The sequence below is a fragment of the Sphaeramia orbicularis genome, chromosome 5 (genome assembly GCF_902148855.1).
Source record: "Sphaeramia orbicularis chromosome 5, fSphaOr1.1, whole genome shotgun sequence".
NCBI lineage: Eukaryota > Metazoa > Chordata > Actinopteri > Kurtiformes > Apogonidae > Sphaeramia > Sphaeramia orbicularis.
This window is the reverse complement of record NC_043961.1, coordinates 5,620,861-5,644,064: the sequence shown is the minus strand read 5'-3', so window position 1 is coordinate 5,644,064 and position 23,204 is coordinate 5,620,861. Positions and strand designations below refer to the sequence as shown.

Genomic DNA, 23,204 nt, shown 5'->3' with positions numbered 1-23,204 from the left:
CATTTTAGAGTGGCCTTTTATTGTGGCCAGCCTAAGTCACACCTGTGCAATAATCCTGCTGTCTAATCAGCATCTGGATCTGCCACACCTGTGAGGTGGATGGATTATCTCAGCAAAGGACAAAGGAGAAGTGCTCACCAACACAGATTTAGACAAATTTATGAACAATATTTGAGAGAAATAGGCCTTTTGTGAACATAGAAAAAGTTTTAGATCTTTGAGTTCAGCTCATGAAAAATGGGAGCAAAAACAAAAGTGGTGCGTTTATATTTTTGTTGAGTGTATATTAATAGTTGTTTGAATTTTAAAGAATGATTTACCAAACAATTTTTATGTCAGTACTAATAAAATATACACTAGTATCTTTTCCTAAAAGTCAGCTCTCCCCAGCATCAAAACTACGACATCTAGAACCTGTGGTTCCCCACGATTCAATGCACTAGTACAACTGAAAATAGCTTTGCTCTGAAGACGAGGAAAAAGAATCTGTGTATCATTCGTTCTTTTCATATTCAATTGAGAATCCACAATCGGAAAATGAAAAAATGACTGATTTCATTATTCATGTACAATAAATAAAAATAGTTGTTTTTCATTCTTTTGATTGTACACACAAATTAAAAACTGGAAATAAGTAAATGGACCAAATGTTGGGTTTCATGTTGACATTTTTGATATCTGATTTGGTTTGACCCGGAAGTTCCTGACTTCTTCGTGTGCTACTGAAGTGTCTTCTCCTTAGATTGCCTACCATGGACCCACTGTATTAGACTAAACAACAATACCTGGAAGATCCTGACCATTTTTTCAGTTGTCATGTCGTCCTCCTTCACAGTAACATGTTTGCTGCCTTTGAATAAGACCAAATTCTCCATTATCGCAGAATGCATTAGACAGAATACTAGCAAACCCACGACTGTCCAGAACAACACACCAAGAAGTCAGTATCTTCTGGGTCAAACCAAATCAGATATCAAAAATGTCAACATGAAACCCCAACATTTCGTCCATTTGCTTATTTCCAATTTTTAATTTGTGCTTATAGTCGAAAGAATGAAAAACAACTCATTTTTTGTTTTTTGATTTGTACACGAATAATGACACAATGTCATTTTTTCATTTTCCAATTGTGGATTCTCAACTGAATATGAAAAGAACGAACGATACATGGATTAAAAAGTACTTCTGTGAAACTGAACTTCCCATTTATACTTATACACTGATTTTCAAGCAAAAGCCAAGCATGTCATTTCCCTCTACGCCTCAAAACTATGTAAGAAAGACTTCCTTCATTAGTTTCCTGGAGTTTATTGTTTAGTTTTTTTTCTCAGGTCCATCTGTCGGTGACTCATTGAGCTCCGTCATGGTGACAGCGAAGAAGCATAAGTGGGCCGATGGGAGGAATCATGAACCAGCTCTGTCTAGTCAAAGTTTCCCTTCTTCTTCTTCTTTTTCTGCAGATGTGGACGAGTGTGCGACCAACACCCACAGCTGCCGGCCGAGTGAGCGTTGCGTGAACACAGTGGGCTCATTTGTATGCGAGCTGCAGGTCACATGTCCTGCAGGATACCAGCTGAAGAACAGTGTTTGCGAGGGTGAGCCGAGACTTCCTGATCTTTAAATTACTGTCCCCAGCTCTCAACCCCGCTGACAGCGCTGATGACGACACAAAATATTCAGTTTTTGACCTTATTCTGACAAACGCAGTATTCCAACTAAGCTGTTTACGTGGCTAATGAAAATGAATATTCCGCTGATATTCACATTTACATGCAGCCGTGTTTACTCCAATTAATGACGCTGTAACATGTTGTTTATCAAAACAAATTATGGAAAAGTGGTTGGAGCGTCTTGTGCCAAAGTGTTGGTTAATTGGATTTTGTGCAACACGCAGAGCTGACTGTAAACAGACAGCAGCCCGTACATCACAGACGGCCTGAGACACAGATTTAAATGTGTGGTACGTTATCTAAAGGAGGCTCCCAAATCTGAATAATACACACTGTCTTCATCAGAAAGCACTGCATTCAGAACAAGGTTTGGCCTAATTCACGATATTCAAATGTTAACCCTTTATCCGGCAAGTGACTATTTTTGGTCATTCCCACAAACATGAAATATGGGGCCCATCTCATGCCTAAGGGTGTATTCACGCCTGAAAAGTCCTTTGGTCCGCTTATTTGATTCGGATCAAATGCGGACTTTATTTTTGTCATTTGGGTCAGATCGCATTCACATTGCACTTTTTGCTAGTGGACCAACATGTGTGAACAGAAGCACGCATGTGACTAACTGCGCTGGCATTGGACAGAAAAGTCGGGGGCGGGGTGAACTAGAGACGGCCGGTGTTGATGAAAACAGACGTGGTGCTCCTACATACAGTTATCATTTTCGGAATATAAATTGTATTTTTACAGACACAAATTTACGAAAATAATGTTAACACTCAAGAAAAGCTCAGTCAGAGCCAGTTTCATAATACGGACATCTGACAAATGTCACAGGCACATTCAGTTTCCTCATTGCTCCACGTCTGTCCACAGCTCATAGCTGCTGCTGTTAGCTCTGACCTCCCGTAAACCTCGGCTACTTCCAGCGGCTACGGTGGCTCGTCAAGCACAAAAAGGCTCAAGATTCCTTGATTTGGTTTGAGGTCGGTCATATTCACACCAGAAGTGAACCGGCCCAGAGTCCGTTTGGAAGCAGACCGAGACCAGGTCTTGGTCTGCTTGTTTGGTTCGAATCAGAGTTCATATATTTGTATTCACACCTAAAAAAAGTCTGGACTTTCTGGGGAAACGAACTCTGGACCAAACGTGGTAGGTGTGAATACACCCTAAGTGAGGTCCAGAAGCATGTTGGTTTTTCTAACATTATGCTGTGATTCAGACAGATTTTATAGACATTTTAAAGTTGTAAATAGTGAATATGAGTGTTTTTTGTCAGTGTATGACCTTATAACACTTATTTTATTGCATGTGTTTACTTTTTAGCAAGTGCTGCTCGGATGTTTTAGGGCAAGAGGGAGGGATATGATGATTTCCAAAAACCTAAAAAGGTTGAAATTTTGAATTTCAGAGTATTTCCTATATTATTTGTCCTATAAGGGCTGAAATGCTTTTACATCATGGTTATATACACTGTTGCCCAGAAAGTTGGAATAAAATATTTTTTTATCTCCTCTTGTGAAATTATTGTGATACTGTGATTTATTCTTGATAAATAAAGTGTAACTGGGTCTAAGGTAATATCTGATGTGTAGAAATAGGATTAAAAGGAGGAATGTGTCTGAAAACAAAATTATTCCAACTTTATGGGCAACAGTTTACACTTAATAATAGCTGTAAACAATGAACAATGCACAGTAATGCAGGTAAAATGAAAAAAAAGAAGTGCTTTGAATAGAATACGATAGAATACAATAGAGTAGAATAGACTTTATTGTCATTATACCAGTTGTGTAATGAAATTGCGGTAGTCTCTACCAGTGACAGTGCAATTACAACTAAATACCAGCACAATAAGATATGGACATATAAGAAAAACATATGAAACAAGTGGTTCCAGGCACAACAAGCCCCGCCCCTCACACATATGTAGTTTATTTCAGCATCGGTCCAGCTGATATCATCATGTCTATGTGTGTGCTGATGTCAACATATCAATTTCCTCTCTATATATATGTGCCAAGTTTGAAGTAAATTGAAACAAAATTGACGTTTTATAGACATTTGAAATGTCGGCCATTATAAGTAAATGGGGAAAAAATTGTTTTTAAAAATTCATAAAAATTTTGAACTTTGACCTACTTTTCCCAAAATAATAATAATAATGGATTAGATTTTATATAGCGCTTTTCTAGACACCCAAAGCGCTTTACATTATTGATCCATTATTCATTCGCTCTCACATTCTCCCTCTGGTGGTGGTAAACTACATCTGTATCCACAGTTGCCCTGGGGCAGACTGACAGACGCGTGGCTGCCAATTCGTGCCTACGGCCCGTCCGACCACTACTAAACATTCATATGTGTGAGTGGCACTGGAGGCAAGGAGGGTGAAGTGTCTTGCCCAAGGACACAACGGACAGACTAGGATAGAGTGGGATTCAAACCGTCAACCCTTCGGTTATTGGATGACCCGCTCTACCACCTGAGCCATGGCCACCCCAAAAATGTAACCACATGCAGTCTGGGGCACTGGCAATCTATAAACCCAATTTGGTATGAATTCAACCAATAATTTTGCTGCTGGAGACATGTGAGATTGCGCCCATTATAAGTAAATGGAGAAAAAAAAAAAAAGATTTAAAAATTCATAAAAAGTTGAAACTTTGACCCATTTTTCTCAAAATGTAACCACATCTATTCTGGGTTACTGAGAGTCTATAAACCCAGTTTGGTGTGAATTCGACCAATAGTTTTGCTGCTAAAGAGTTAACAATCAAACAAACAAAGAAAACAAACTAAAAACAATAACCCCTGCCTCCCCTTCGGGGGGTGAGGTAATAAAATGCATGATAGAAAAATGATATATAACATAATGTAGCTTAAGGTGCCAGTTATTGTGACAAACATTAATAGATCATGGTATAAGAGACTAAAATGACGTGTACTGATGTTAAGTATCTTAAATTCTGTTTTTTGTAAATGACATTTGATGCTAAACTTTAAGGTGTTTTCCTCATAGTTCCTGAAAAACTAAACTAAAATGACTAAATTCTTCACAATAGAATTAAAAGTGAGCTAATGAAAGTGAATTAAAACAAACTAATGCTTAAATTCAATCCAACCCCAAATTGAAAGACAAAATATTATTAAAAATTAATAAAAGTTTAATGATTCCCATCTGTGTCACATTCTGATTACTGTCATAATCATCAGGGCTTTTGCAGAATAATGGAACCGCCCTGATCATGTGTACGAAGCCTTCAACGCCATCATCTTTTTAGACTAATCCCATTAATTATGTGACTGAGGACAATGGTAACTATCATGTTTTGCTGTTACTTTATCAGACACACACATCAACAGGAAATAAATTGGCTGCGTTTGTCTTCCTGCCAACAGTTTAGACACATTTTTTCGGAGATATGTGTGAGATTTCTGTGACAACCTACAATAAAGTAGGAAAAAAAGTGTTTTCTGTACTGGGAAAATAACATGTCTGCCTGAAGAGAATCTCATAAATGCCATGAAACTGAGATTCTAGTTATAAATGACACATTTGTTACACATTCAACCTAAAAATAAGTTTGGAGGCAACATGAGATGAATAAATTATTAATTTGATGAAAAAATGTCATGATTTAACATCGTACAACACTTTAATTATTGTAGGATAGTTATAATATTCTAGGATTCTGCAATTCACAGTTTGGGATAAATAACGTCTATCTATCGATCTACACTCAACAAAAATATAAATGCACCACTTTTGTTTTTGCTCCCATTTTTCATGAGCTGAACTCAAAGATCTAAAACTTTTTCTGTGTACACACTAGGTTTATTTCTCTCAAATATTGTTCACAAATCTGTCTAAATTTGTGTTAGTGAACACTTCTTCTTTGCTGAGATAATCCATCCACCTCACAGGTGTGGCCTATCAAGATGCTGATTAGACAGCATGATTTTTGCACAGGTGTGCCTTAGGCTGGCCACAATAAAAGGCCACTCCAAAATGTGCAGTTTTATCACACAGCACAATACCACAGATGTCACAAGTTTTGAGGGAATATGCAATCGGCATGCAGACTTCAGGAATCTCCACCAGAGCTTTTGCCTGTGAATTGAATGTTCATTTCTCTACCATAAGCCATCTCCAAAGCTGTTTCAGAGAATTCATGAAGAAGACTGTGCGAGGAAAATGGTGGTCACACCAAATACTGACTGGTTTTCTGACCCCCCTGGACCACCCAATACAGTAAAACTGCACATTTTAGAGTGGCCTTTTATTGTGGCCAGCCTAAGTCACACCTGTGCAATAATCCTGCTGTCTAATCAGCATCTTGATATGCCACACCTGTGAGGTGGATGGATTATCTCAGCAAAGGACAAAGGAGAAGTGCTCACCAACACAGATTTAGACAAATTTATGAACAATATTTGAGAGAAATAGGCCTTTTGTGTACATAGAAAAAGTTTTAGATCTTTGAGTTCAGCTCATGAAAAATGGGAGCAAAAACAAAACTGGTGCGTTTATATTTTTGTTGAGTCTATCTATCTATCTATCTATCTATCTATCTATCTATCTATCTATCTATCTATCTATCTATCTATCTATCTATCTATCTATCTATCTATCTATCTATCTATCTATCTATCTATCTATCTATCTATCTTCTTTCTTTCTTTCTTTGGGACATAAGACTTACATTGACATGTCTCAAATGAAAATTCCTCCCAAAAATGGCCCTACAACATGTAAAAATGTAAACATATGCTCTGGTGGACTTGTCATATGGGCTTCACGATCATTTAAGTGCAACTTTTCCATGAAGACACCCACCAGTTTGTCGAGCTGCAAAAGTAGATGGAGGTAGCTGCTGCATAGCCCCCCAAAAACTAAACAAGTGGTTCCAGACACAACAAACCCCGCCCCTCGCATGTATTGTATCTTATTTTGGCATCCATCCAGCTGATGTCATCATGCGTATACATGTGCTGATGTCAGCTTATCAGTTGTCTTTATATATGTGCCAAGCTTGAAGTAAATCAAAGCAAAAATGATCTTTTATAGACATTTGAAATTTCACCCATTATAAGTAAATGGGAGAGGAAAAAAAAGATTTTAAACATTCATAAAAAATTGAAACTTTGCCCAATTTTTCCCAAAATGTAATCACATTTATCCAGGGTCACTGACCATCTGTAAACCAATTTGTTATGAATTCAACTAATAGTTTTGCTGCTACAGACATTTGAAAGTTCACCCATTATGAGTAAATGGGGGGAAAAAAGATTTGAAAAATTCATTTAAAAATGTAAACTTTGACCAATTTTTCCCAAAATGTAATGGAATTTATTCTGTGTCACTGGGAATGTATAAACCAAATTTGATATAAATTCAAGCAATAGTTTTGCTGTTACAGACATTTGAAATTTTGCGCATCATAAGTAAATGGGGGTAAAAAAGAAATTTCAGTATAAGTAAATGGGAAGATTAAAAAAAAAAAAAAAAAAAACATAAAAATTTTTAACTTTGACCCACTTTTCCCAAAATGTAATCACATCTATTCTGGGTCACTGGCAATTTATAAACCCAATTTGGTATAAATTCAGCTAATAGTTTTGCTGCTACAGATGCTTGAAATTTCGCCCGTTGTAAGTAAATGGGAAAAAAAAGATTTGAAAAATTCATTTAGAAATTTGAACTGTTTCCCAAAATGTAATCACATCTATTCTGAGTCACTGGCAATGTATAAACTGAATTTGTTATGAATTCATCTAATAGTTTTGCTGCTACAGATGTTTGAAATTTCGCCCATTGTAAGTAAACGGGGGAAAAAAAAGATTTGAAAAATTCATAAAAAATCTAAACTGTGACCAATTTTCCCCTAAATGTAATGACATTTATTCTGGGTCACTGGCAATCTATAAACCAAATTTGGTGTAAATCCAAGCAACAGTTTTGCTTTTACAGACATTTGAAATATTGCCCATTATAAGTAAATGGAAAAAAAAAAAAAGATTTGAAAAATTCATTTAAAAATTCGAACTGTTCCCCAAAATGTAATCACATTTATTCTGAGTCACTGGTAATGTATAAACTGAATTTGCTGTGAATTCAACTAATAGTTTTGCTAATACAGACATTTGAAAGTTCACCCATTACAAGTAAATGGAAAAAAAAAAAAAAAAAGATTTTAAAAATTCATGAAAAATCAAAACTTCGACCAATTTTTCCTAAAGTGTAATGACATTTATTCTGGGTCACTTGCAATGTATGAACCAAATTTGTTATGAATTCAACCAATAGTTTTGCTAAGTACTAGAGTGTTAACAAACAAACAAACAAACCAAATCAAAAACAATAAAACTAGAACACAAACACTAAATAATAGCAGTGCATCTATACTCAACTCCACATTCATATACAGCCTTTGTATCCTGGGATTCTGTGTATTACCTTCAACGATCGTCCACTTCTGGCCACAGTACGGTGTTTATTTATGCCCGAAGCCGGTGTTTGTTTAGCGTTGGGACTCTCAGTGGCACCAGTTTCTTAAAATAACCCAACGACCAGCATTCCACCAGTCGGCTGAAGCCCGAGGGTGAGGACGCTCATGCACACGCTCTTCTGGTCATGACGTTTGGCATCACTTTCCCCTCTATTGCTCTCTCTAATTGTATCTCAGAAAATCCAAAGTAATTTGTCCTTAAAGGGCCCCTTTAGGACCGGCAAATCCCTGAATACAAGAGCGTGGTGTAATACATCATAAATAGGAAGCGAGGCTATTGAAGTGTTTTGGCGTCGTTGATGGCAGACAGTTGTTTTCAGAGAGGCCGTCTTACAGAAACAGGATATATTTAGACCACTCGTTTTCAGCTTTAATCCTTGTTTAGAAGAACACAATCAAGCAGCTCCGAAAAAATGTCCAGAAATCACAAAAAAAAACAGACAATGGGTACGGTTACATGATGTTTTTTAAATCCGATTTATTTTTCCAGAAGAAATTAATTTGGAACTAAAGTATTTTCTCTTCTGTTTACATGGAAATGTTAAACCTGAATAAAGGTTTACATGAGGTATTAATGAGGTAGATAAGTGAGCTAAAGGGTTTGCGCTGCAGTGCTCACGTTGCCTTGTTCTCGCAGCTCTTCTGTTAGCTTAGCTTAGCATAGTCACTGCATTCCCATGGTCACATGTAGCCAGTTTTTTAAAGGTGATTTGTTGTCTTTTGTAAGTGATTTTCTGAAATCCGATTCTCCCTAATTATTTCTTTAGATCTGCGACTTACTGCACTCATACAATAGAATAGAATAGAATAAACTTTATTGTCATTGTACTCCATGTTACAATGAAATTGTGCAGCCCCCCCCAGTGCAATTCAGCATAAACAAGATAAAAACACAATAGTATATAAATAAGACTTAAAAAAAAATATAGTGATAATAAAAATCTTAAAATAAATATTTAGACAAGACAGTTAAAACTTAAAAGCTTTAAAAGTTTAAAAAAAGTAGTACCCCAAGTTTACTTATTTAAAAGCCTTATAGCCCAGGGATAAAAAGTGTCTCTGAGCCGGTTTGTTCGGCTCCCCAGAACCCGATACCTCCTCCCTGAGGGTAGGGGGTTGAAGAGGCACCGGCCAGGGTGGGATGTGTCCAGCAAGATGTTCCTTGCCCTCTTCAACCCCCTAGAGTTCGCAAAGTCCTCCAGGGAGGGCAGGGGGCAGCCAATGATGTTTTGTGCTGACTTTATGACCCCCTGCAAGGCTTTTTTGTCCTTGGCCGTGCAGCCGGCATACCACACTGTGACACAGTATGTCAGCACACTTTCCACAGTGGAGCGGTAAAAAGTCTGTAGCAGATTCCCATCCAGGTGGCTTTTTTTATTAATAATAATAATAATAATAAACTTTATTTGTATAGCACCTTTCATACAGAAATTGTAGCCCAAAGTGCTTCACATTGATTGAAAAAAATACAATATTATTTGATTAGAAATACAATAAAATAAAAATAAATATAAAAACAGCGCACATTAAAATATTTGATTATGCATAGAATTTTTCAAGTGCAAGAAATAAGATGAAATGTGAGAGAAATACAATAAAATAAAAATAAAAGCAGCGCACATTAAAATATTTGATTATACATAGAATTTTTGAAGTGCAAGAAATAAGATGAAATTTGAAATACAGTAAAATAAAAAATAAAAACAGAAATACAATAAAATAAAATAAAAATGAAAAACAGCGCACATTCCTGGTTCCTGAATTGTGACCCCATTTTTATCTCCTTTCAAAGGCTAATGAGAATAAAAATGTTTTTAATTTGGTTTTAAATATATTCAGTGAACTGGCTTCTCTAATGTCTTTTGGAATTGTATTCCATAACTTTGGTGCATAGTTAGTAAAGGCTGCGTCCCCCATTTTCTTTGTAATATTTCTGGGAGTTGCTAGTAAACCTGCGTTTGATGACCTCAGTGTTCTAGTTTGTACATAATTGATCAGTGAGTTTGCAATGTAACTTGGTCCGGTTCCATTTAGAGCTTTATACGTGAGGAGTAGTATCTTAAAATCAATTCTGTAGGTTACCGGTAGCCAGTGCAGGGAAACCAACACTGGAGTAATGTGCTCTCTCTTCTTGGTTTTGGTTAATAACCTAGCTGCAGAGTTCTGAATCAGCTGAAGTCTGTCTGTGCTGCTTTTTGGGAGACCTGTAAGGAGTGCATTACAGTAGTCCAGTCTGCTGGAGATAAAAGCATGGACCAGTTTTTCAGCATCCTTTCCATTTATAACCGGCATTACTTTGGCTATGTTTCTGAGGTGGAAGAATGACGTTTTAGTGACTTTCTTTATGTGGGACTTAAAGTTTAAGTCTGAGTCTATAATGACTCCCAGACTTGTCACTTCTGGTTTGATCCAGGAAGTGAGTTTGCCCATCCTACTCATCAGCATAGCATTTTAGTAGTCTTAAAAAGTACAGTCTCTGCTGCGCTTTGCCGACTACTGCAGCTGTATTCCTGTGCCAATCATGGGACTGTTGTGTTGACAAAAGTTGGAAAATATTTTTGTTGAAAGGGATGCATGCGCTAAATTAGCTTTGCTTTAGCATTTTAGCTTTGCATTAGTTTTTATTTCCCAAGATTTTATTCCTGCAGTAAGTCACATCGCCGTGATTTGAGCCGCAATTTGTGATCATATTCACCCCAGCGGACTAAAGTAATGATTAGGGAGATCTGAATTTCACAGAATCACTCATAAAATACTACAAATCACCTATAAAAGCCTGGCAACATCTGACCAGTGGCGATTTCTCATAGACTGCAAGGGAAGCTCAGCTTCCCCTAAAATTACGAAAATTAAATAGTTAAATCTGTTCGGTTGTGTTGGCATTTCATTGACTCCAAATGTGTTAGAACACGTTCATCTCAAAGACGAGTTCGTTCAGAATCAGTTTTATCCCAAATCATCGGACTGGATGTTGTTCACTTCTCCTCCATTCCCGTGTCTGTGTTTTCTCCTCCATCTCTGCTCAGTGCATTTGTCCGTAGACTGCAGGCGTCTCTGGGCTTCAATGGGACTGAGTGGAACAGTTTTTTTCATTGCCTCAAAACTGGACGGTAATTGGATAAATGCCACGATGTTGTCCCGCCCCCAGATGCCGGGCGTCTCTGGGGTGAATGGAGCTGTGGGTGGAGCTCGGCCGGGCCGGACGCCAGAATCCCACGTGCTGATTGGAGGATCGGTCAAAAGGCTGAATCCCATTTGATTGACAGCTAGTTTCAGATCTCCTCCTTCACTGACACAGTTCAGTTTAATACCGTCACACATTCTGCTGTGAAATCGAGAGGCGAACCACTACGAAATTCCTCGTTCATTTCTTGCACTGTAAATAAAACACACTCATTGGACTTCCTTGTTTCAATTTAACATAATTTCAGCGTTTTCTTGTTTCAGTTCCATAATTTAATCATTTCTTGTTCGAGTTTAATATCGTTTTGTAGATAGTTGAATCAGTCAAACTGTCGGCTAGGTCGGAGTGAAAGGAGCATCTGTAGTTTAAAAAGGCTGAAGTCTTACACCCACAACACACTGGGCCAAGGCCGTCTGAGCAGAGAGGACACTGGTCCGGTCCCTGGAAAAGACGTCTACTTGGTACGATAAGGTCACTGAGCATTTTCTTAAAAAGGAACGGAGGGTCGAATGTATGTTTAAATAACTTGACAATTTTTTGTGATGTAAGCCGACAATGAGCTTCTCCTGTCTGAAGGACGAGCAGCCACCACTGCGTCTGACCAGAGGAATGAAGCCATTATGCTAAACTAAGCTAAGCTAACGGAAGGGCTGCGAGAACAAGGCAATCGGTGCACTGCAGTGCAAACTGTTTAGCCCACTTACTGAACTCATTAGTGCATGACACATGAATGAATAAAAAAAACAAGTGTTGAACTGTTCCTTCAGGGTTTTCCAGGCTGGTAGATCCCATCAGAATAGTCCACTGGAACGCTTTGGGAAGACTAGACTGCAGTGCATATTCTTCCGCCAGCGCAGAATGTGTGCGTCATCGCCACAGGACAAGACACTGAGCATGTGCAGAATGGAAGGAATAAAGTCCAAACAGAATAAAGGGTTTACATGTCCGAAGAATAATTTAGTTCGGAATTAAAAGGGGATTAAACCAGTGACTTTAATCAGGTTTAAATTTAATCCGAACTTGTCTTTTTCAACTGGAATAAGGTGTTTACATGGGCATCTGAAAGAGGATCAAACCTTTAATCAGATTAAACCAGGAATAAAAGTTGTCATGGAAACGCACGAACTATTCCACATTTTTATGACTAAGTGCATATTAGCGGTCATGACTCAGCTCAGTAAACGTGTCATTAAGATGAATGTTAAGTGTTTTGGCTCCAACAGCGATGTTTGTGCTGCAGCAGATGCCCATGTTCCGCACATAATCACTTGGAGGCGTCGTCGTGCCGGTGTTTTAAAGTACTTTGAAGCAGCGTGTCGTTGGCGCTCAGCACCGGGGAGGACTAATCAATGTAGTTTAGATAATGAAGGTAATATTTAGTCAACTGGCCAACAGGGAGGAAACTAATTAGCAGCGTAGGAAAAAAAACGTCTTTGCTGTGACAATTAAAAAGAGAAAGAAAAGAAAAAAAGAATCCCTGTGATGATGTTTGGTAGAGAAAAGCCCAAATTAAGACCTTTATCCACGGGTGTACCACAGGATGGATCTCAGAGGACTTCATATAATGTGAACTCCTGTGAAATGAGCTGACGGCATAGAAAGAAGAAGAAGAAAAAAAGAGAGGAAACGAAGACAAATTTCCCATTTAAACTCCATCCATCGCTCATGAGATTCAATAACTGTCATTTAAGAAGTTTTCTTCAACTTAGGTTAATTGCAGAGTTGGAAGTGGAGATATTTCTACAGGAGGGCAATGTTTTCCTGCAGTTAAACACTGACAGGAGGAAAAGTCTGAATTTCTGGGATGCTTCTGGTGCTTGTTGGGGCATTGAGCCACAGTGCCACCTACTGGACACAGAGCAGGATGAGCGTCACTGAGGCCACATTATCCTCACTCATTTATACAAACAGTTCCAAAGGAGGAGGTTTGACTTAGACGTTAGTGTGGACACAGAAGGGTCCAAGGCAGCAAAGGGGATGTTTATGTGCATTTACGATCATGGTTTCACATCATGTCGAGCTGATCAAACAAGCAAACAGTCAGAGTCAGAAAATAAAATTCAGTAATTGACAAATTTATAATGAATATCTGAAATATTTAAAGAGAATACAAGAATGTAATGCATTCTGCAAAGTTCTTCTAATGACCAACAAGCAGCATTATTGAACCAGCTGGAATTTACAGCCTCTGCTCCTCCTCCTTCTTCTCCTCTACCACCTCCTTCTTCTCCTCCTCTACCTCCTCCCTCTTCTCCTCCTCTTCCTCCTCCTTCTTCTCCTCCTCCTCTACCTCCTCCTCCTTCTCCTCCTCTACCTCCTCCCTCTTCTCCTCCTCTTCCTCCTCCTTCTCCTCCTCTTCCTCCTCCTCCTTTTCCTCCTCTACCTCCTCCTTCTCCTCCTCCTCTTCCTCCTCCTCTTCCTCCTCCTTCTCCTCCTCCTCTTCCTCCTCCTTCTTCTCCTCCTCTACCTCCTCCTTCTTCTCCTCCTCCTTCTCCTCTTCTACCTCCTCCTTCTCCTCCTCTTCCTCCTCCTTCTTCTCCTCCTCTTCCTCCTCCTGCTTGTCCTCCTCTTCCTCCTCCTCCTTGTCCTCCTCCTCCTCCTTCTCCTCCTCTACCTCCTCTTCCTTCTCCTCCTCCTTCTCCTCTTCTACCTCCTCCTTCTTCTCCTTCTCTTCTTCCTCCTTCTTCTCCTCCTCTTCCTCCTCCTTCTTCTCCTCCTCTAACTCCTCCTCCTTCTCCCCCTCTAACTCCTCCTTCTCCTCCTCTACCTCCTCCTTCTCCTCCTCTACCTCCTCCTTCTCCTCCTCTTCCTTCTCCTCCTCCTCTAACTCCTCCTTCTTCTCCTCCTCTTCCTCCTACTCCTTCTCCTCCTCTACCTCCTCCTCCTTCTCCTCCTCTACCTCCTCTTTCTTCTCCCCCTCTACCTCCTCCTCCTTCTCCTCTTCTACCTCCTCTTCCTCCTACGTCTTCTCCTCCTCTACCTCCTCTTTCTTCTCCCCCTCTACCTCCTCCTCCTTCTCCTCTTCTACCTCCTCCTTCTCCTCCTCTACCTCCTCCTCATCTTCCTCCTACTTCTTCTCCTCCTCTTCCTCCTCCAACAGATTCACAGACTGAAAATATTACTGATACAAGAACCAACATTATTATTATGAAAGTTAACAGTGTATTTACATAAACGAGTCCTTTTTCAGTTTCATTTTATATTGATTATATCTTTATTTTTTTTTTTCTACAAGTGATACTGATATTTTGTGAACAGTTCCATAAAATAGAGTTCTTAAGTGAAAAAATTAGCGAAAACTGAAGAAAAAGTGACTTTATCCGTAAAATATAGGCTATCGATAACTGAACATAAACCCAGTGTTTCCATCCGCTGTCACTGATCCAGTTCCATGGGTTTTACTGGTGAAGCAATGTTGTACAAGATGATGGTGTTTCCACGGTAACTGTGGAGCCTCAGAACGTCCAAATGGGTCATATCTGATGACCATGAAAAGATGAAGAACTGTATTTTATGGCTTATTTTGTTATTGTTGCTTACTATTTTTGTTCATTTTTTAATTCATTTTGTTCTTTTGTTCCTCATTTAAGGCCTAAATGTGTGGATTATAGTTAATTTAACACAAAAACATGTGGATTAAACTTCATTTAATGCCTAAATGTGTGGATTATACTTCATTTAAAGCCTAAATGTGTGGATTATAGTTTATTTAACACCAAAATGTGTGGATTAAACTTCATTTAAAGCCTAAATGTGTGGGTTATACTTCAATTAAGGCCTAAATGTGTGGATTATAGTTTATTTAACACCAAAATGTGTGGATTATACTTCATTTAAGGCCTAAATGTGTGGATCATAGTTAATTTAACACAAAAACATGTGGATTATACTTCATTTAAGGCCTAAATGTGTGGATTATACTTCATTTAAGGCCAAAATGTGTGGATTATAGTTTAACACCAAAATGTGTGGATTATACTTCATTTAAGGCCTACCTAAATGTGTGGATCATAGTTAATTTAACACAAAAACATGTGGATTATACTTCATTTAAGGCCTAAATGTGTGGATTATACTTCAATTAAGGCCTAAATGTGTGGATTATAGTTTATTTAACACCAAAATGTGTGGATTATACTTCATTTAAGGCCTAAATGTGTGGATCATAGTTAATTTAACACAAAAACATGTGGATTATACTTCATTTAAGGCCTAAATGTGTGGATTATACTTCATTTAAGGCCAAAATGTGTGGATTATAGTTTAACACCAAAATGTATGGAATATACTTCATTTGAAGCCTAAATGTGTGGATTATACTTCATTTAAATCCTAAATGTGTGGATTATTGTTTATTTAACACCAAAATGTGTGGATTATACTTCATTTAAGGCCTAAATGTGTGGATTGAACTTCATTTAAGGCCTAAATGTGTGGATCATAGTTAATTTAACAAAAAAACATGTGGATTATACTTCATTTAAGGCCTAAATGTGTGGATTATACTTCATTTAAGGCCAAAATGTGTGGATTATAGTTTAACACCAAAATGTATGGAATATACTTCATTTGAAGCCTAAATGTGTGGATTATACTTCATTTAAATCCTAAATGTGTGGATTATTGTTTATTTAACACCAAAATGTGTGGATTATACTTCATTTAAGGCCTAAATGTGTGGATTGAACTTCATTTAAGGCCTAAATGTGTGGATCATAGTTAATTTAACAAAAAAACATGTGGATTATACTTCATTTAAGGCCTAAATGTGTGGATTATACTTCATTTAAGGCCTAAATGTGTGGATTATACTTCATTTAAGGCCAAAATGTGTGGATTATAGTTTAACACCAAAATGTATGGAATATACTTCATTTAAAGCCTAAATGTGTGGATTATACTTCATTTAAATCCTAAATGTGTGGATTATTGTTTATTTAACACCAAAATGTGTGGATTATACTTCATTTAAGGCCTAAATGTGTGGATTAAACTTCATTTAAAGCCTAAATGTGTGGATTATAGTTAACTTAACACAAAAACATGTGGATTATACTTCATTTAAGGCCTAAATGTGTGGATTATACTTCATTTAAGGCCAAAATGTGTGGATTATAGTTAATTTAACACCAAAATGTATGGAATATACTTCATTTAAAGCCTAAATGTGTGGATTATACTTCATTTAAGGCCTAAATGTGTGGATTATACTTCATTTAAGGCCTAAATGTGTGGATTATACTTCATTTAAAGCCTAAACGTGTGGATTATAGTTAATTTAACACCAAAATGTATGGAATATATTTCATTTAAAGCCTAAATATGTGGATTATACTTCATTTAAGGCCTAAATGTGTGCATTATAGTTAATTTAACACCAAAATGTATGGAATATATTTCATTTAAAGCCTAAATGTGTGGATTAAACTTCATTTAAGGCCTAAACGTGTGGATTATAGATTATTTAACACCAAAATGTGTGGATTATACTTCATTTAACACCAAAATGTATGGAATATACTTCATTTAAAGCCTAAATGTGTGGATTATACTTCATTTAAGGCCTAAATGTGTGGATTATACTTCATTTAAGGCCTAAATGTGTGGATTAAACTTCATTTAAGGCCTAAACGTGTGGATTATAGTTAATTTAACACCAAAATGTATGGAATATATTTCATTTAAAGCCTAAATATGTGGATTATACTTCATTTAAGGCCTAAATGTGTGCATTATAGTTAATTTAACACCAAAATGTATGGAATATATTTCATTTAAAGCCTAAATGTGTGGATTAAACTTCATTTAAGGCCTAAACGTGTGGATTATAGTTAATTTAATACCAAAATGTATGGAATATATTTCATTTAAAGCCTAAATATGTGGATTATACTTCATTTAAGGCCTAAATGTGTGGATTATAGTTAATTTAACACCAAAATGTATGGAATATATTTCATTTAAAGCCTAAATGTGTGGATTAAACTTCATTTAAGGCCTAAATGTGTGCATTATAGTTAATTTAACACCAAAATGTATGGAATATATTTCATTTAAAGCCTAAATGTGTGGATTAAACTTCATTTAAGGCCTAAACGTGTGGATTATAGATTATTTAACACCAAAATGTGTGGATTATACTTCATTTAACACCAAAATGTATGGAATATACTTCATTTAAAGCCTAAATGTGTGGATTATACTTCATTTAAGGCCTAAATGTGTGGATTATACTTCATTTAAGGCCTAAATGTGTGGATTAAACTTCATTTAAGGCCTAAACGTGTGGATTATAGTTAATTTAACACCAAAATGTATGGAATATATTTCATTTAAAGCCTAAATATGTGGATTATACTTCATTTAAGGCCTAAATGTGTGCATTATAGTTAATTTAACACCAAAATGTATGGAATATATTTCATTTAAAGCCTAAATGTGTGGATTAAACTTCATTTAAGGCCTAAACGTGTGGATTATAGTTAATTTAATACCAAAATGTATGGAATATATTTCATTTAAAGCCTAAATATGTGGATTATACTTCATTTAAGGCCTAAATGTGTGGATTATAGTTAATTTAACACCAAAATGTATGGAATATATTTCATTTAAAGCCTAAATGTGTGGATTAAACTTCATTTAAGGCCAAAATGTGTGGATTATAGATTATTTAACACCAAAATGTGTGGATTATACTTCATTTAAGGCCTAAATGTTTGGATTATACTTCATTTAAGGCCTAAATGTGTGGATTACACTTCATTTAAAACCAAAATGTGGATCAACAGGTATTAAACATTTTAGATCGGTAGCTGTTTTTTGTTGCCAGTGGCTGTTTGGGTCTTTATGGGTTAATCTGTTTTGTCTTTCAGATATTGATGAGTGCGTGCTTCGAACCCACAACTGTGGCTCCAGCTTCATGTGTGAGAACACAGTGGGTTCTTTCATCTGTGGTCCCAAACACAAGTGCATCAGCGGCTTCAAACAGGACTCACATGGAAACTGTATCGGTAAGAGACGACTTCACAACATCACACAACAACCAAAGGACAGGACATATAATGTGAAGTCCTGAAACAGACCAGTAGAGAACGTCTAATACTTAGGTAAAAGGAACAATACACAAATGTAAAAAGAGAGAGAGGGAGGCGAAGTCCAGTCGTTTTCTTTAATTCAAATTTTTATTGGAAACAGTCTTGCAACATTTTACACAGGGCATCATTAATACAAAGTACACTGTTCTCTTTTTTTTCTTTTTTCTTTTTTTTTTTAAGGAAAAAAGGTGTCGATATTGCTCATTGAAAGAAAGAAAAGGGGGGGGGGGTAAATTGTGAATAGTCATTGCATGAATATAATATATATTCATTCATTCATATTCATATATTATTATAATATAATAATAACAATAACAATAATAATAATAATAATAATAATAATAATGATAATAATGATAATAACAAGCTTGTACATATAGCCAACCACACTTCTAGGAAATAAGACAAGGAAAATTATATATAAATAGGAAGTCCAGTATTTTGAGCTGAACTTCAAGTATTTGTATTTAAACCTTTAACAACATAAATCTCTCCAACGCTGCATTTTGCACTTTACAACATTCAAATTAAAAGAAAGCTGAGATCCTGAGCTTTCCAACACTTTATAACACTTTACGGCAGCAGTGTGAGACTCTATCACAGCAGGAAGGAAGTCCTCACAAGCCAAAAAACACCTGGAAATAAAAAAAAAAAATATGACGCATAATATGAATACTAAATGTTCAAGACCAAGAAGCATGTTTGAGATGATGTAAAATAGTTGACAGTTTATCTTTGCAATCTCAAAAAGTTTCATTATGGACATTTACAGTTGTTTCTGATCATAAATATGCTAAAAACTTCAAGCCTTTTTTTTTTCTTTTTTATTAAAACACACTGTTTTAAGCATTTATTATTTAGATTTTTTCAGATATTGAAAGTTAAGTGCCTCCTAAAATTAAAGGCGCAAAAAAAATGGCAAAAAAAGATATTTTCTTACACTTTCATTGCAAAGAACACATTCAGACACTCAGGTGGCCTGTTATAATGGCAGCCTTTAAAGGGTTAATCCTGAAGTTCTTTGCCGCTACATCACATCTTTTACAAGACAGACCGAGCCAAATGTCAGCATGGTGCTGGGTCAGATGGTAACATACACAACAGCAACCAACAGATGTTCTTCACAGCAGGCATTGTGACGCCTTAGAAAACACAGGTGGAGGTGATGTCATGAAAAAGAGCTGCATCTCATTTAGGTTTATCACGGTGCACGCTGGTTCACTCCTGGGAAACCAAATGGAACAAAGCCAGAGTTATTTGTTATGACTGAGTCTGGGCTTCGAGACTGTTTTTACAAGACATAATATCTGCTCTTAAAAAGGTCAGTTAGGGCTGGATGTAGTTCCCTTTATTCATTCAATTTCGATTCCAGTTGTTCCTTGTTCAAATTACAAAATGAAAAAAAAAAAAATAGGGGCTAAATGTTTAGATAATAAAACCATAGTAATTTCAGAATATTTTCTATTTACTATTATTAACTAAAGGCAGAAAAACTTAAAGCTGCGAGAGACTTTGGTCACCAATTTTTCATCAAATCTGTCAAACCTCAGTCATATCCTCAGCAGTGGTGATTTCTCACAGACTGCAGTGGAAGCCTGACTTCCCCTAAAATTACGAAAATTAAATGGTTTAATCTGTTCGGTTGTGTTGACATTTCATTGACTCCAAATGTGTTAGAACACGTTCATCTCACAGACGAGTTCGTTCAGAATCAGCTTTATCACAAATCATTGGACTGGATGTTGTTCACTTCTCCTCCATTCCCGTGTCTGTGTTTTCTCCTCCATCTCTGCTCAGTGCATTTGTTCGTAGACTGCAGGCGTCTCTGGGCTTCAATGGGACTGAGTGGAACAGTTTTTTTCATTGCCTCAAAACTGGACAGTAATTGGATAAATGCCACGATGTTGTCCCGCCCCCGGATGCCGGGCGTGTCTGGGGGTGAATGGAGCTGTGGGCGGAGCTCGGCCAGGCTGGACGCCAGAATCCCACGTGCTGATTGGAGGATCGGTCGAAAGGCTGAATCGCATTTGATTGACAGCTGTTTTCAGATCTCCTCCTTCACTGACACAGTTCAGTTTAATGCCGTCACACATTCTGCTGTGAAATCAGAGAAACCACTACCAAATTACTCGTTCATTTCTTGCACTGTAAATAAAACACACTCATTGTGCTTCCTTGTTTCAATTTAACATACAGGGTGGGGAAGCAAAATTTACAATATTTTGAGGCAGGGATTGAAAGACAGTGTATGACCAATTAGTTTATTGAAAGTCATGAAAATTTATTTGCCACAAGAAAATTGACATAATAGAAAATGTTTTCATTCTATGTGTCCTCCTTCTTTCTCAATAACTGCCTTCACACGCTTCCTGAAACTTGCACAAGTGTTCCCCAAATATTGGGGTGACAACTTCTCCCATTCTTCTTTAATAGTATCTTCCAGACTTTCTCGTAATAGTTTTGCTCATAGTCATTCTCTTCTTTCCATTATAAACAGTCTTTATGGACACTCCAACTATTTTTGAAATCTCCTTTGGTGTGACGAGTGCATTCAGCAAATCACACACTCTTTGACGTTCGCTTTCCTGATTACTCATGTGGGCAAAAGTTTCTGAAAAGGTATGGATAATAGTGTTAGGTATGATTATGACATCAATATATGTTTGGTTTCAAAACAATTGACGTAGTGCCTGCTGAGAAAAAACAACTAAATGTTCAGTGTAAATTTTGCTTCCCCACCCTGTAATTTCAACATTTTCTTGTTTCAGTTCCATAATTTAATCATTTCTTGTTCGAGTTTAATATTGTTTTGTAGATACTTAAATTAATCAAACTGTTGGCTAGGTCGGAGTAAAAGGAGCATCTGTAGTTTAAAAAGGCTGAAGTCTTACACCCACAACACACTGGGCCAAGGCCGTCTAAGCAGAGAGGACACTGGTCCGGTCCCTGGAAAAGACGTCTACTTGGTACGATAAGGTCACTGAGCATTTTCCTAAAAAGGAATGGAGGACCGAATGTATGTTTAAATAACTTGACAATTTTTTTTGATGTAAGCCGACAATGAGCTTCCCCTGTCTGAAGGACGAGCAGCCGCCACTGCCTCTGACCATAGGAATGAAGCCATTATGCTAAACTAGGCTAAGCTAAGCTAACGGAAGGGCTGCGAGAACAAGGCAATCGGTGCACTGCAGTGCAAACTGTTTAGCCCACTTACTGAACTCATTAGTGCATGACAAATGAATGTATAAAAAAAACAAGTGGTGAACTGTTCCTTCAGGGTTTTCCAGGCTGGTAGATCCCATCAGAATAGCCCACTGGAACGCTTTGGGAAGACTAGACTGCAGTGCATATTCTTCCGCCAGCGCAGAATGTGTGCGTCATCACTACAGGCAGTGGTGCAGCTTGCCATTAGGCAAGGCAGGCAGCTGCTTGGGGCCCCTAAACCAGCAGGGGCCCCCAAAGGACCAACAGACTTGACACAAACAGTCTAAAGCAGGGGTCACCAATCTTGGTCCTCGAGGGCCGGTATCCTGCATGTTTTAGATGTTTCCCTCTTCCAGCACAGATGACAGTTGTTATCAGGCTTCTGCAGAGCTTGATGATAGGCTTACAATTTGAATCAGGTGTGTTGGAAGAGGGATACATCGAAAACATGCAGGATTCCGGCCCTCGAGGACTAGGATTGGTGACCCCTGGTCTAAAGAATTAATTCACTACATGGCAGCAGTGAGAAGTTGCAGTAAGTAGCTGTCTCAAATTCTCTGAAGGGGCCCCCTGAGTCCAATTTGCCCCTCCCCCACCTGTATATTTATTTATTTATTTATTTATTTATTGTTTTTTTTTTTTTTGCTTGGGGCCCCAAGGGACCCTTTCTGTGCCACTGACTACAGGACAAGACAAAGAGCATGTCGAGGACCAAATTTATGTTTTAATAACTTGACATTTTTTTTGATGTAAGCTAACAATGAGCTTCCCCTGTCTGAAAGACGAGCAGCCGCCACTGATTCTCAGTATCATGAATCTGTTCGTCTGTCTGTCATTACTCACCTGAATCTCTTCCCTCACAGTGAACAGTTTCTTCGTGCCATCCACTAGAAACAAACCATGTGTTTACAAACAGAGCTGGTAGGTAACTCGGGCATCTTTGGAATTTTGTCGCGACGGGCATTGTGGGAAGCGGAGGTTTGTGCAGCCACCTGGCAGTGGCAGCGGCAGCGTGACCATATGATATTATATGGATGAAACAAACACGTGAAAACGGCTGAAACGTGGAAACGGCTGGAGGGAAGTGGAGCTCCAGCCGTTTCTGCATCGTGTTTGTTGAAGCTGCCGCCAAGAGGCAGCTACGCGAACCTCCGCTTCCCACAATGCATGTCGCATCAAAATTCCTCAGAAGCCCGAGTTACCTCCCAGCTCTGTTTGTAAAGAAATGCTTTGTTTCTGGTGGATGATGCTTCAAAATTGTTCACAGTGAAGCAAGAGATTCAGGTGAGTAATGACAGACAGACTTACAGACTCATGATACTGAGGATATGACTGAGGTTTGACGGATCGGATGAAATATTGGTCACGAAAGTCTCCTGCACTTTGAAAATCCACAAATATACATTACAATCTTTAAACATAATGTACCTGCACTTGAAAACCCACAATACCCTGCAGTGAGGGCTGAGGGTAAAAACAATAGTTAAATAAAGCTTAAAGAGACTAGGGAGCAGGCCTAGGTGGGACTGTCGGTGAGGAT

At 37.7% G+C, this 23,204-nt stretch overlaps 1 protein-coding gene across 1 annotated transcript in view; it reads left to right on the top strand.

The window, feature by feature from the left end:
- fbln2 (fibulin 2) overlaps positions 1–23,204 on the top strand; it is a 124,242-nt gene that overhangs the window by 61,897 nt on the left and 39,141 nt on the right. Inside the window, exons 7-8 of the mRNA XM_030135203.1 lie at positions 1,461–1,595; positions 18,239–18,376. Of these exons, the coding sequence (XP_029991063.1) occupies positions 1,461–1,595; positions 18,239–18,376 (273 nt within the window). The remainder of the gene's footprint in view (positions 1–1,460; positions 1,596–18,238; positions 18,377–23,204) is intronic.